The sequence below is a fragment of the Terrapene carolina genome, unplaced genomic scaffold, assembly GCF_002925995.2.
Source record: "Terrapene carolina triunguis isolate 2854851 unplaced genomic scaffold, T_m_triunguis-2.0 Scaffold907, whole genome shotgun sequence".
NCBI lineage: Eukaryota > Metazoa > Chordata > Testudines > Emydidae > Terrapene > Terrapene triunguis.
Window position 1 is genome coordinate 196,310 of NW_020665258.1, and position 15,685 is coordinate 211,994.

At 51.4% G+C, this 15,685-nt stretch overlaps 1 protein-coding gene across 1 annotated transcript in view; it reads left to right on the top strand.

Annotated features, from left to right (window-relative positions):
- The window catches only part of LOC112105521 (C-type lectin domain family 2 member H-like), a gene marked incomplete at its 3' end in the record, with an annotated part of 16,209 nt that extends 532 nt beyond the window's left edge, over positions 1–15,677 (top strand). Inside the window, exons 2-7 of the mRNA XM_026660966.2 lie at positions 750–772; positions 3,804–3,910; positions 4,273–4,377; positions 6,105–6,292; positions 13,073–13,176; positions 15,566–15,677. Coding sequence (XP_026516751.2) covers positions 750–772; positions 3,804–3,910; positions 4,273–4,377; positions 6,105–6,292; positions 13,073–13,176; positions 15,566–15,677 — 639 coding nt within the window. The remainder of the gene's footprint in view (positions 1–749; positions 773–3,803; positions 3,911–4,272; positions 4,378–6,104; positions 6,293–13,072; positions 13,177–15,565) is intronic.
- Positions 15,678–15,685: the final 8 nt, after the last annotated feature.

The following is a 15,685-nucleotide window of genomic DNA, read 5'->3' on the forward strand; positions in this document are numbered from 1 at the left end:
GACACACAGCGAGAGACAGTCCCTGCCCCAGCTGAGATCAGGGCCCCGTTGTGCCAGGCGCTGCCCAGACACACAGCAAGAGACAATCCTTGCCTTGAACCACTTGCAGTATAAATAAACAAAACAGACAACAGAAAGCTCATTATCCTCCGAGCACATTGACATTTTTTCAACAAAACCTTTTTTTTAAAAAGCCGGGGGAAAGGGCCATTTTTCTTAATGAAAATTTGGGGATTTTTTTTCAAATGTACAATGAAATTGGTATCAAAAAGTTTAACTCCCCCACCCCACCCCAGTTTTACTGCTGCCCTTAGGAGTTTTACCTGAGTAAGTGTAGTACATTTGTAAAGTGTGTACCATGGCGCTCTCTAGTAGCTCGTCCACATAGTGGATAACAGCCTACTACCGCTGCCAACTAATGGGTTACCCCTATATGATTATCACAAGTTGTACAGGTGACAACCTGAGTAAAGAGCTCAGGATTTGAGGCTAACAGAAGGAAATTTTTAATAACAATAGCAAACACAAGTGAACTATAAATCAGGCTACCCAAGCCCTCTCCTTCGCCCTCCATTCAATGCCACGTCCCAGTATTGGAATCCCAAAAAACAAAAACATCCAACATTTGGGGCGATAGGCAATGGAGGACACCTATTCACAGGCCCCTTTCTGGTGTGAGCAACGTCTTGCCCCTACAGGGGATCTGCTGTATGGAATATGGGTTAAGTTTCCTTTGCTTTCTCTTCTAGGGCATCAGGCGTCCCTTGGCCGGGTAAGTGGCTCCTGCTATCTGCTGCCCCTTGAACTTTGTTATGCTGGGAAGGGGTCTGGGAAACAGGTTTGGTCCCTAAGCAAATCTCAAAGCCACCATCAACTGACTCGGGCTCCCAAGACTCATGCTACAGGGGTAATAAAAGCAATGTTAACTTTCCCGCTTGGGCTGGAGCCCAGGCTCTGAACCCTGGTGAGGGTTGGTTTGTTTTTTGCAGTGTAGACGTACCCTAGTGTCCCTCTAGCCCCCTGAGCACAGTTCTTGCTCTTTTCAAAATCCTCCACTTTGGCTGTCTTGTCACGCTGAAAGGTGTTAAGTGACTACCATCAAGTGAGCCTTTCATCCAAAGACAATCCCACATGTGGTTAAAGCCAGTGGATGGCCAAACGCTTTCAGACTCAATGGAAGGAGCAACTAAGCCCCTCTTATGTAGAAGTAAGAGCTACAAACAATGGAGGGACTGCCCAAGGCTCATGGCAGGGAAGATCTAAGCCGCTTGGGCCAAGGGGTGTCCCTGATTGCAAATGCAGGGATGAGGATATCAGTAGCAGATTGTGTGTTAGAGGCAAAAAGCCAGAGGAAACCATTGTGAGTGTGAAAGGAAACAGAGAGACAGGGCTTTCTGGGCACAGAACTCCCTGGAAGGGCAGACGTGGGGAATCCGAGCAAGGAACTTGCCGGCTGTTGTTTGTTTTTCCCGTGTTCAAAGGAACAGGACTTTGTGGGCATTTTTTGTGAATAAGCAAGATCACACTGAGAACAGACCCAACTGATATAATTGATTTCTCCTGTTAATGGAAATAACCCAGCAAGGCCCTGAATACTGGTGAACCACTCAGGCCAAAAGGGTTAACCATATCTTCCTGGGGCTGAACACAGAATCCCAGAAATGTTGAAATATTTTGTTTCGAGTCAATTTAACATTAATCTGCATCTTCCTATGCATCTCCCCTCATGGGAGTTGTAGTTCAGGTGCCTCATGCCTTCATTTTTCTCTATGGGCTAGGCTCCCTGGCTGGACTTCATCTCTCATGATGCATCCATGGTAACGTGACTCCTGTGATGCACCACACACCAGGAAGACCCTGGTGCATCATGGGACATGTAGTCCAGCCAGAAAGCCCGTCCCAGAGAGGCGAATGGGAGCATGAAGCATCCGAACTTCAACTCCCTGAGGCACCGCGACGGCTCAGGCAGACACAGATTAACGTTGAACTGACCCGAAACAAAATGTCCCATTTTGGTTTTCCCGAAGGAAAACTGAGACAAAAAATTGGCAACTTTGAAATGTTCCTGCGGGAAATTTTGATTTTTCTGGAAACTGCATTTTGCATCAGAAATTCAATTTGATGGGACATTCCTGACCAGCTGTTGTAGAGGGGATTAGCTACTGCTGGATCTGGCATTTAGTACAGAGAGGGAGGCTGGTCCAATGATTAATTCACTAGCTAAGCACTTGGCAGCCTTGGGCTCAAAGCCCTACTCATCACAGACATCCTGGGTGGCCTGAGACTCTCTGTGCCTCAGTTTTCCCCTCTGATAAAGGCCCTCTGTGGTGGGTCAGTGCGATAGCCAGCTGGCCTAGTGGTCCTAGCCCAGGTGTTGCAGTGTCCAAGCAACACGTTGGTCCACCCCCAAGTTATGCTCCCATCTGGGTGGGTTCCTACCAGGTTGTGGTTCCTGTGTACAGTCGCAGTATCAGCTCAGTCTGCCGGGGGGACACCAATGTCCCATTCCTGTGTATTCCAAAGCCAGACGGGACAATTGGGATCATCTAGTCTGACCTCCTGGATAACACAGGCCAGAGACTGTCACTGAATTAATTCCTAGAGCAGATCCATTAGAAAAACATCCAATCTTGATGTAAAACGTGTCCGTGATGGAGAATCCACCGTGACCTTTGGTAAGTTGAACCAATGGTTAATTACCCTCACTGGTAAAAACATAGATCTTATTTCCAGTCTGAATGTGTCTAGCTTCTATTTCTAGCCAGTGGGTCATGTTGTAACTTTCTCTGCTAGATTGAAGGGCCCTTTATTAAGTATTTGTTCCCCATCTAGGTACTTATAGCCTGGGACCAAGTCACCCTGAACCTTCTCTTTGTAACACTAAATAAATCGGGCTCCTTGAGTCTATCACTACAAGGCAGATTTTCTAATTCTTTAATCCAGTGGTGCCCAAACTTTTCCTCTTGTGCCCCCCCACCCTTATCAATAATGGAATGTGTCCGCCCCTCCCCACCCCCAAGCCGGGAGCTCTGTGCCCAAAAAGCCCTATCTCTCTGCTTCCCCTGGCTTTCAGCCTCCAAGACACACATGCTGCAACCAGCCTCCTAGCCCCTGCGTCTGCAAACCCTCGGCCCGCACAGCTTAGCTCCGCTGATGTGAGGGATCTCAACTCTCGAATCCGGGTCCGCAGTCAGTCCTCAGACTGCAGCCACCACCCGGCAGCTCACTGGTACCAGCAGGGAATGTGGGCTGGCAGACCCTACTTCACCAGATGCCCTGCCCACAAAGCTCCTGATTGGAGGAGATTTCCGGCCTCTCTGATTGGCTCAGACTCACTATTTAAGCCAGATGGAGGCACAGGAAGTTGTCTGAGTGGCTAGGTGAATCTGTAGCTGGCTGCTTTTAGACCCTGCCTTGTTCCAGATCCCTGTTTCTGTGCCCCACTCCTGGCTACTGACTCTGGCTCTGACCCCAACTCCTGCTTTGACCCCCTAGGCCTGACCATATATGTCCCAGTACACAACAGTCATGTGCCTTGGGCGGTCCCTCCATTGTTTGTAGCTCTCCCTCTTGAATAAAGGGACTTAATTGCTCCCTCTGAGCTTAAAAGAGGGTGCTTGGCCACCCATTGGTTCTAATGAGGCCTGTGATTGACTTTGGATGAAAGAATCATTTTATAGCACCCAATAGCAAATAACTCAGTAATTCACCACTTGCTCTTCCCCCATTCTCCATCCCTTACCCATGCTATGCGCGGCGAGAGAACATTCAGGTGTCGTCAATGTAACATTGTGTTTTTGTAGCTGGAAGAAGTTTCCAAAATCAAAGCCAACTTCTACCGTTAGGGGAGACATAAATATGGTGGAGCTGGCGAAGCAGGCTGAGGACGGTGACCCAGTCGGACTCAAAGGTAAGGGAGAACGATCGTATGAGGGTGGGTTCATCTTAAATACGCAGAAATTGAACTGGAGGAAGGGAGCGCCGCCCGTTTGAAACCCCGCTTCCAGGAATAATAATACTTAGCACTTTTCATTGGTAGCTCTCAAAAGAGATCGGTATTATTGAACCATTTTGCATATGGGGAAACTGAGGTACAGAGGAGTGAAATGAACACAGGTCTGCTGCATTGCAGGCCAGTGTGCAATCCACTGCCTTGCTGCCTCCCCCTAAAACCTCCACCGTCTGTCTACACTATGTACTAAGCCTCGGCTCTGACTCTGAGTAGCTTTGTCCCCGAGGAATTTGAAATGGCTTTCCCCACTCCCATTGCAGACGATCCATCTTTCTCCAAGATGCAGACATTCATGGCGTGGATGGTCCTACTCATTTTCCTGATTGCGATCGGAGGATTGAGCGCCACCATATTTGTTTTCACACGTGAGTGGAAAGGGCCGAGGCTAGCTCCCTCTCCGCGACTCGGTTACACATTCTGTCCTCCCAAGTCTCTTTTCCCTTTCCCATGCAAGGCCAGATCCTGGCCCCCTTTGAGCTACTCCAGGAGCATAACCGGGATGGAAACTGACATCTCCCTAGCTAGGAATTCCCCTTCTATAGGGGAGATCCCTACTAACGTAGACAACCCTGGCACAGGGAATGTCATGACATATGAAGTCACTATCTATGTTAAACAGGAGGGGATTATTAAAAGAAAACTGATGCAAGCTATAGTCCCAAACAAGCAGGCTTCTACACAGCTCGCTCCCCAACTTTGCCTCTCTTGTTGACCAGGGACTAGGAGGACCAGATAGCAAGTGTGAAAAATCAAGACAAGGGATGGGGGGTAATAGGCACCTATATAAGACAAAGCTCCCCATAAAATCGGGACATCTGGTCACCCTACCAGAGACCTGGATCCTGTCTACGACTCTGTGCAGATCACAGAGCCATCTAGTGGCTGAATGAGACACTGCAAGTCAAGATCTCATTACAGGGAACATGTGGAGGCCAGGCTGCAACTCCAGCTGGACTTCATCTCCCATAAGGCTAAGGATTGCAACGTTACAGTCCCTTCACAAAGGGGAGACCATGGTGCATCATGGGAGATGGCATCTGACCAAGGAGCCACGCCTATAGAAGAGAATGGAAGCATCAGACACCAAGACTACAGCTCCCATGATGCACTGCATTGACATTTCCAAGTCAAAATAGTTTGGTTTTCAGACGAAACATTTGCAATTTTTTTTTCTGTAAACTCAAAATTTTCCACATTTTTTAGTCTCATCCAAATTTTTAGCAGGGGGGAAAAAAACATTTTCCCACCAGCTCTAAGTAGCCGCTTGTCCCACTCTGTTCGGCACTGGTGAGGCCTCAGCGGGTGCACGGTGTCCAATTCTGGGTGCTGCACTTTCGGAAAGATATGGACAAATTGGAGAGAGTCCAGAGGGAAGCAAGAAAAACGATCAGAGGTTTAGAACCCCTGACCTTTAACGAAAGGTTAAAAAAATTGGGTGTGTTCAGTCTTGAGAAAAGAAGACTGAGAGGGGGCTGATAACAGTCTTCAACTATGTTAAGGGCTATTATAAAGAGCACATTGATTAATTGTTCTCCATTTGCCCGGAAGGTAGGACAACTAGCGATGGGCTTCATCCAGGGCCGTAGCAACAAAGAACGTGGCCCACTCCAAACGTGGCCCCCTCCGAACATCTGTCCGGGCGGGGCCCCTTACAATGCAGAAACTGGAATGCAGTATTTATTTTGCCACTTTTAGGGGCCCCCTTCCTTGCGGGGCCCCCTCCAGTCGGAGGGTACAGAGGGTGCTCGCTATGCCTCTGGCTTCATCTGCCACAAGGGAGATTTAGGTTGGATGTTAGGAAAAACTTTCTAACTCTCAGGGTAGTTAAGCTCTTGAACAGGCTTCCAGGGGAGGTTGTGGAATCCTCATCTTGGAGGTGTTTCAGACTAGGTTGGACAAACACCTGTCAGAGATGGTCTGGCTTTACTTGGCCCTGCCCCAGAAGACTTGGTGACCTCTCATTGTCCCTTCCAGCCCAACATGTCTATGATTACAGCTGTGTCTACCCTGTTCCCGGAACACCAGTACAACACACACACACACCCCGTGACGGTGGAAGCACTAACTTGTTATTATCCTTGTGCATTACCAGGAGCTGCCATCAAACCTGACATGGCTGCTCTGAGAGCGTCTGCTGCCTCCTGCTGTCCAGAAGGCTGGATCGCCTCCCAAGGAAAGTGCTACTATTATTCTGAAGCGGAAGGGAACTGGAAGTCCGGCCAGAATTACTGCGCTTCACACGGTGCCTCTCTGGCTGCAAACAGTAGCTTAGAGGCTCTGGTAAGACAGAGCCATTGAGTCCTTGTAACGGCAATAGACCAGGTTGCCCACAGCAGGAGGTGTTGGCATTAGACTGGGAAATCATAACACCGTCCAAAGCTCCGCCCACAATCCAAGCCCCGCCCACTTGTGACACCAAGTGTCCCCGCTGGGGCAGTGGTGACCAACCCTGTTCAAAAAAATCACATCATGCCCCCCCCCCTCCAAAAAAAATCATGGGATTTGGCTTAAAAATCACGGCATTTTGAAAGCCACGCTAAGCTTGGGGGTTCTTTTGTGCACTCGGGTCACGTTTTGAAGCTTTCTTCTGCAAACTCAGAGCTGGGAACGTTTTAAATGTTTAATGGAAGGCTGAGATTCTTATGTATTCCCATGACTCAGGAGCTGCGGCTTCAGGACTAAACACCGAGTCTAATGATAAAATCATAAGAGATGGCAACCCCAGATAGGGTTAAATAGCAATGTGTTGTCATTAGGGTTCAGATTTAACACTCAGTGGAGATGGGCAGGACATGTGCCATCCCTCTGAGTGAGTGGCTCAGGCTCTCTGCAGACTCAGGCAGCGCCGCTGCATCTGTGACACTCGGGGCAGTTCTTTCTCTCAGCGATTGCTTCAGGCTCTCTGCAAACTCAGGCAGATGTGGCTGTGTCACTTACACTCAGTTCTTGTTTTGAACCATAAGGGGTGGAGCGTCTTCGTTCTCTTAATTTATTAGTTCTATTATAGTAGTCCTGCAGGTCACAGTCAGGGATCAAGGCCTCATTAATATATGGAATCACTGTCTATCTTAAACAGGAGGGGGTTATTAAAAGAAAACAGATGCAAACTATAGCCCCAAACAAGCAGACTTCTACACAACTCACTCTCCAACTTTTCCTCTCTTGTTGACCAGGGACCCACATCCTCTTTGTGAATATGCAGATCACAGAGGCTGAATGAGACACTTGTACAGACATGTAACAAATCCATTCCCCAAAGAGTTTGTAATCTGTGGTTTGAGAACACAAAATAGCAGGCCTCATGTGCAGGCTCAACGACCCACATCCAGGCACTGGACTGCAATCGACAGCTGGCATCCACAAGCCTGCTTGGGTAGCTCAGCCCAGGGTGGGCACTGCAGCTAGGCCAGGCTGGGTTCAGTGCATGGTCCCAGAGTTAAGGCAATAACCTTGTACTTAAAAAACCTTGGTTCAATTCCTAGCTCCTCCACAGTCCTGTGTGGTCACCCAGAGAGTATTCAGGTGACCACATGTCTTATTTTTAAAGGGACAGGCCTGTATTTAAGCCCTCTTGCAGGTGTCCTGACTTTTTCTTAAAACGGGCAAAATTGTCCCATATTTACTGTCTCCCCAGCGCCCCCCCATCCCATCAATACTGGTGGGTCCTGCTGCTGGCCGGATCCCTGCTCACCAGCTGCCTGCCCACCAGTGGTTGGGGGGGGGTCCAGTGGCCAGCGATGGGGGTGGGTGTGCCAGGCTGGTGGCGGGGCAAAGATGCAGCGCGGGGGGCCAGACGCAGAACAGCCAACGCTGCGTGACAGCTCTCAGCCAGCAGGGCCCCGCCCCGCCTCCCATTTCTGGCTCAGTCAATTTGATGTTAATTTGTAGGTTTGTGCTGCATAGTTCTTATTGACAGCCGCTGAACCCACTTGAATAGGAGCAATGTTACCAGGGGTCCCGTATTCAGCCTAGGCAAACATGGTCACCCTGCATAGGGGAACCTGGAGGCAGTGCTCTGGCTAGTCAGGTACCGGAATGGTGACGTCAGCGCTTGTCTGGGAGAGCTGCTCCGAACGCTGTGGCTGGGGGGAGGGATCCGGCTTCTGCTCCCACATCTGTCTGCGGGGCTTCAACCTGCCGTGCGGGGGGGAAATGCAGCCCGCCAGGTGCAGCGTTAGCGGAGCGCCAGGCTGCCCCCGTGTGGCCAAGGCGCAGAACTGACGAGCCCGGTTCTGTACGAAGAGAGGGAAGCTGATTGTCGGAGTTCAGGGCTGCACCCGGACCCAGGTGTGCTGAGCAGTGTCTGTGTCCAGTTTCACATCAATACGGTGACCTCTGGGAAGTTTGGGGTCCCCGGGTTCCCTAGGGAGGGGTGACCCGGCCCTGGTCGGAAATGCAGCAGGTCAAACTCCCAGGTGCTGATTGATGCTGGGATCGCACCTGTGAGCTGCTGCTGTAGCAGCGCCTGGGCAGGACAGCGGGAGCCGGTCTCCTTTTATCCAGCCCCCCCCCAGGGCCAGGCTTGTGCTCAGAGATCTGGGTCCTGTGTCTTCTCACCCTCATGTGCAGCGCACAATGCAACTAACACTCAGAGCATCCGCGCCGCTCCACGCTCCAGTGCCCCCGGCTCAGAGCCCAGAGCTCCCGGCAGCGTCTAACGCTGGGAGCGGGAGAGCCTGAAACCAGCCGGGCACCGCGGCCTGTGCCTGTGATCCCCGCTCCTGGGGAGGCCGAGGCAGGTGGATCGCTGGAGCTCAGGAGTTCGGGGCTGCAGGGGGCTGTGCCGAGCGGGTGTCCGCACTCAGTTCGGTATCGAGATGGTGATCGCTGGGGAGCTTGGGGTCCCCAGGTTGTCTAAGGAGGGGTGAACCGGCCCCGGTCGGAAACGGAGCAGGTCAAAACTCCCGAGCCGATCAGTAGTGGGGTCTGTGAATAGCCTGTGAATAGCCCACGCGCCTGTGAATAGCCCCTGCGGCGTAGCCTGGGCAAGACAGCGAGACCCGGTCTCTTTTTATACAGCCTCCCACCGGAGACCCTGTATGGGGGATGGGAGCACCCACGCGGTGGGGATCCTGAAGTCGGGCGGAGCGAGGCACCATCTACCAGAGATTTCGCAAGGGGGAACAGGGACACCCGCACACCAGGGATCCTACGGAAAGAGCTGCGATCTTCATTTAGACACTGCCTGCTGGCTCCACGTGGCTGCTGGCCCCTCCCTGTGGCCCCTGGGCGGGGTGGGTCAGGTCTGTGTCTACACGCGCTGCTCCCGCCCCAAGCGCCCCTGCGGCCAATAGGAAGCTGCGGGGCAGGTGTCTGGGGGTAGCACCGCGGGGAGGCCCCCCAGCCCGCCCTGCCTAAGAGCCCCACCTCCTCCCAGAGCCTGCCCCCCTCCCACCCGCAAACTCCCTCCCAGAGCCTGCACCCAAACTCCGTTCCAGAGGCTGCACCCCCTCCCCTCCCCTCCCATCCCCAAACTGCCTCCCAGGGCTTGCACCCCAACCCCCAGCCCAGCGCCTGCACCCAAGACCCCCTCCGCCACCCAAACTCCCTCCCAGAGCCTTAGGCAGGTGGGGGGCGGGCTCTGGGCATTCTGGGCACCACCGAAATGTTTACAAACCTGCTGCCCCTGTTGGCTGTCTCTACTCCTCCACCCGTAAGAACCCCTGGTGGGTGGGTGCACCCAGCGCATGAAGGATCTCAGGTGGGTGGGTGTCTCTCTCTCTCCCTAGTCAGGATCTCCGGTGCGTGGCTGTATAAAAAGAGCCTTTGTCTCGCCCAGGCTGCGCTGCCCTGGACGTTCACAGGCACCAGCCCACTCGTGAACTGATCACCACGGGAGTTTTAACCTGCTGCGTTTCCTACCTGGCTGTGTTCACCCCTCCGCAGGCAACCTGGGGACCCGAAGCTGCGCAGGAATCACCGTCGTGATCCCAAACTCAGCACAGACCTCGATCCACACAGCGCGCTGCCCCCAGCCCCTGAGCTCATCAATTCACCAGCCGGGCTGCCTGTGGGGTCGGGATTCACTTTCAGACACAACCCCCAGTGCCCCACCCGCCTCGCGGTCTGCTCGCTCCAGCTTTAGACTCTGTCAATTCTACCCTTTGGCCACACGGGGGCAGCACGAACCGTCTCATCTAAATGCTCTTTGCATTTGACCCTTCAGATTGCAGAGTGAATCCCAGCGGGCAGATCTCTGGGTGCAGCCAAATCCTTCCCCAAACCCACAGTGTCAGCAGCAAATCCTCTGGGCAAGATCAGGATTTTTGCCGTTAAAGCCAAGGAAAATGTACCTTGTTCTGATCTAGCCACAGCGAGAGATCGAAGAAGCTCAATTGATTTCATTGAATGAAGAGAGGGTAGAGGCGAATTCACCACAGTTTTTAAATACTTCCCCAGGGCAAATATCGGATTTCAAGGGTTCTTTAATTCCCCAGACAAAGGTTGATCAAGACCCCATTGGCTTGAAGTCGATGTCACTAAATCCCAACCGGAAATGACCATTTTTTAACCGTGAGGCTAATTATCTAGTATCCGAGGGGTAGCCGTGTTAGTCTGAATCTGTAAAAAGCAACAGAGGGTCCTGTGGCACCTTTAAGACTAACAGTCTTAAAGGTGCCACAGGACCCTCTGTTGCTAATTATCTAGTGGCACAAGCTCCGCAAGGGACGTGGTAAATTCCCCATCACCGCACTGTCTAAAGCAAGATCGCAGCTCTTTCTGCAGGATCCCTGATGTGCGGGTGTCCCTGTTCCCCCTTTCATGAGCGCCTCCCTCTGCCCCTATTTAGGATCCCCACCGTGTGGGTGCTCCCATCGCCCCACACAGGGTCTCCGGTGGGTGGCTGTATAAAAAGAGACCGGGTCTCACTGTCTTGCCCAGGCTACGCCGCAGGGGCTATTCACAGGCGCGACCCCACTACTGATCGGCACGGGAGTTTTGACCTGCTCCGTTCCAGACCTGGGCCGGTTCACCCCTCCTTAGGCAACCTGGGGACCCCCAGCTCCCCAGCGATCACCATATCGACACCGAACTGAGTGCGGACACCCGCTCGGCACAGCCCCCTGCAGCCCCGAACTCCTGAGCTCCAGCGATCCGCCGGCCTCGGCCTCCCCAGGAGCCGGGATCACAGGCACCAGCCGCGGTGCCCGGCCGGTTTCCTACACTCCCAGCTCCAGCTTTAAACTCCGCTCGTCAGTTGCTGACTTGAGCATGAGGCAGGAGGAAGCTATAAGGAAGGTGCATTATTGGGGACAAGACTTTTACTTCTATTCTTAGATGAAATGGGTGGAGGAGCAACATTATTAGTCTCAGAGTAGAGCACCAAAAAGAGTTAATCCACGACTGGTACCAGTCACTGCCATGGACTTTCCACTGCCGACAAGAATCCACTCAGAAGCAACCGTTCCGCCTAATTTTACAATCAGGGTTAGGTTTAAGCTTTCTAGGCCACTTCATCCTATGTAAAGTCAGTCTGGGGTGCCCCCTGCAATCTAAATCACGGCTTTCTGGGTGCGCTGTTTATGTGCTGACTTTGTGACACATTATACAATAGAGACGCTGGGTCATTACATCATAACACACCCAGAAAGTCATCAGGGCTGGAACTAGGGGTGCTGGGGTTCTGCTGCACCCCCTGGCTTGAAGTGGTTTCCATTCTATCCAGGGTTTACAGTTTGGTTCAGTGGCTCTCAGCACCCCCACTATACAAATGGTTCCAGCCCCCCGACAGACAGTTCTGATTTGTCCTTTTTTGGCTTTGCAGAAAATAGGACAGGCCCGTGCAAATTGTGATTGCCTTGTACATTTTGAAACAGTGTAACAAATCCACTGGCTATTGAAAACAGATACAAAATCACAGATCCCCACACACTGACGGGATGAGAAACTTGGGGGGAAAGAGCCATTCACAGTCTGACCTAAAGGAGACCTTCCTCTGCTGAAACACCCCCACTTCGACAGTATTTCACAACTAGGAGATGTTTTCAGATGTTAGGGGATGGACTTTACTATCCTTTGCACTGACTACTATATACCAGAAATCTTATCTGGGCTCTGAGCCGACTCTCCCACAGTCTGAAGTCAGTAGCCACTTTGCCATGGGTCCAGTTTCAGACCCACACACTCCTCGCTGAAGTCCAGGGATGAGAAGCACCCTTTAGCATGCTCCATATTCTCTTGCTTTGTCAACGAAAAAAGCTTCATTGTAAACTTATTTTCTTACCAATCATAATGATGGAGTCGAAAAACGTCTTTCATGTTAATTTTGCACTGAAAGGAGCAAGCGATTTACTTTTGCCTTCCCAAGGGGGCTTCTTTGCATGCTCCTTAAAAGTTTTGGTATTTTTAAAGAATATTTTAAGGATACAACAAAATGTCATAGAAATGTCATCTTCAGTGAAACATGCAATTTGTCTCCTTTTGAGCTGTGCAATCGTGAAGGCAGCCAGTGGTGGGGTTGTGTCGTGTTATCTGGCCTCAGTCTGAAGACTGTCCAATAAGGGACCGCTGGTATTTTTCCATGTTTCTCTTCTGGAGCCACCTTCCTCACATTTCCCCTTACAAGCAGCTATCAACACAGCCAGGCCTGGAGGGCGGAGAGCGCCAGGCAGGGAGGGTTGGGTCAGTTGGTCACTCCACCGCACCCTGTGTGAGAGAAGGGTACGGGAGTGTGTGTGTGTGTGTCACCCCTCCCTGTGTGAACCTTAAAGATAAGACGGTAAATAAAAAGAATCTAACTACGCAGCATTTCTTTTTAACAGGGGCTCAGTCAACCTGATGTTCATTTGAATGTTTGTGCTGCTTAGTTCTGATTGACAGCCGTTGAACTCGCTTGAATACCAGTAATTTTACCAGGTGTCCTGTACTCAGCACAGGGAAATATGGTCACCCTATTTAGATGCCCAACTCCCATTGAGTGACCTGGTGGCCTCCATTAGCGCCTTCCAACATAACAGCATGTTACAATCCATGGCCACATAGGGACCATAAACAGACAGTGAAGGAATGGGTGGGGGAGAGGGACACGTATGATGTGCGATTTCCCTTTGCGTTATTCAGAAAACCACAATGCACCATAAAGGCCCCTCCAATCACTGGGTTGGACTCCGGAGGGAACCGGGCCAGCCCTGGAGATGGGTGGATGGCGCTGCATTCAACCACCTGTGAGTCCCTTTCTTTCTGACTGCACGGGGGGAGGGTCAGGATTGAGGGGATCCACACCATGATATAGGGCAACTATGGCCAGAGCCCCCCCACCACCTGGGAGCCTCAGGGAAGCCCCATTCCCAGAGAGGCAGCAGCCGCCTTTCCCCCCTCTGGAAGTGGCAGCAGGGGCCTGTCTACTCCCAGAGAGGTATTGGTGGAAGCGGTGGGATCTGTCAAAACTTTGCCCAACAGCTGGGCCTACTGCTCTCCTCTTTCCTTCCCCACAGCGCCCCCTGCTGGGGCGGGGTTAGCATGGGCCGTACCTACTAGCAGGGATCCAACACACTGTCTGTCATCTGTGTATAGGTCGCACTATAAGTCATGGCTGGGAGTTTACAGCAGCAGCCAGCGTCAGCCTGGGCCGAGGCTGCTGTCATTAGAGAAGCATTACACAAGAGATATGCCTGTATCTGTGCGCATATTGGAGCTGGCCGGGCCTTTCCCAATGCAGCGTTTTTCCATCACACAATGCCAATGCATCAAACGGGGGGGAGGGCTAGCTCAGTGGTTTGAGCTTTGGCATACTAAACCTAGAATTGTGAGTTCAATCCTTGAGGGGGCCAATTAGGGATCTGTAGCAAAAAATTGGTCCTACTAGTGAAGGCAGGGGACTGGACTCAATGACCTTTCAAGGTCCTTTCCAGTTCTATGAGATAGGTGTATCTCCATTTATTATATTAAACCCTTAGCAAAACCATGTGGGTTTCAACAAAATTTCATTTTGAAACAAAAATGGAAGAAAAAGTGTTTTGACCTTTTCGGAATGGAAGGGTTGGATTTCCCATTTCAAAATGCTGTCTCCGCTCCGTTTTTTAATTGTATATAAAACAATTCTTTTAAAAGTCAAAATCAGAACGAAATGTTTCAATTGCCCCGAAATAACGACGACAAAAACTCTGCATTGTTTTGCGGGACATTTCCTTTTGTTTTCTTCCATTTTGGAAGAGAAAACATTTAAAACTCGGCTATTTTCCTACAAATTGAAAAATCTACTTCCCACCGCACTATAGTGTGTATGGAGATGGCTCACATAAAGAGCGCCATCTAGTGGCACTTAAGAATACGTAACATTTTTCACATACCCCAAGTTTACTCCGAGTCGTTCTATGCTCCCCTCTACTGATTGGAACATATAGAGGAATTATGGATCGTCTACAGCCTTTAAGCTAAGCGGGGTTGGTCTTTTAGCTCAGGCAGTAGAGGTGCCAGCACTTAGACCCAGAACTCCCAAATTCGATCCTCGCTTCTGTCAGCCACACACAGGGGTGGCCTTATATTCACAATTTTGTAGGACCAATAAAGTTATTGTTGTCATGCCCCACAAACAGCTTCTGGATGGCATGGCTCTTAATGTGGTGCCAGGAGTGGGAGGACTTTAATTCTTTGGGGTTACTGGCCAGAAACACTGTGCCACTTCTGCAAGGGCTGTGAGCAGCATTTGTGCTCTCGGAGCCTATATTAGGTGTAGCAGCCTGCATGGAACTTGGAGGGAGGAGCACAGGTTGCAGGGGGGAAGAGTTTGGAGGAAGCACCAGGCAGTCGGTCTGTGTGCACATGGCTGGAATGTTAGCTGCAGTCACAGCACCTCTGTCAATTGTTCTCTTAACAAAGAGCCAGTTTAGTTTAAGAACATGGACAGTGTCACTAGCCTAGCACAAACCCCCAGCGTAGGAGACCCGCACCGGCGTAATACAGGGCTTGGCCTAGTATTTAAACCTGGTGCAGGGCACTGACACTGATTGAATGTCTTCGCTGCAGAGTTAACTTGCGTCAGAGCACATGGATTAGCTTAGCAGCCCTACCTGAATTATTGGGTTATCCGGTGCAGCACTCCCCTCCCCGGTGTGTGTCACTCGGACTTCTGAGGACGTATCCCCTGGGTCTTTGTACTTCAATAAGCCAAGACACTCTGATTCTTTCCCAATGAATTGTGGGAGAACATGTCTGTCCTTTCTGGGCACATGGCGGGAGAATTGTGGGAAGGCATTGGAGGATGATCAGCACTCGAGGGGTATCACTTGTGTCCACACCGCAAAGCGGACGGGTTACCAGCTCAGGGGATAGCAGCCAGGCCAGCTAGCCCGGGTTGAAAGCACCACGAAACTCAGCCAAGAGGATTGTGGGGGCATGGAGGGGGGTCAGGATAACACTTCAGTGAAGAGATATATACCTTGGGGGAATGATTGGGTGTAGCTACATCAGCGCAAAGATCCCCCCTGCACTGTTAAAACGTGTCCCTTATACCTCAGTTGTCTGGCTTTGCCTTCCAGCCAGTTGTTCTCGGTGTGCTTTTTCCGCTAGGTTCACCGGGGCCTTTGGGATTAATCCTCTTCCTCTCCACTGCAGCTTTGAGGTCAGAGGAGCCGGACTCTGCGCTTACCTGGATGACGGCGTTGTGAACAGCGCGGGCTGCGACACCGAGAGGAAGTGGGCCTGCAGCAAGCCGGACGGACAGACGGGGGGGAG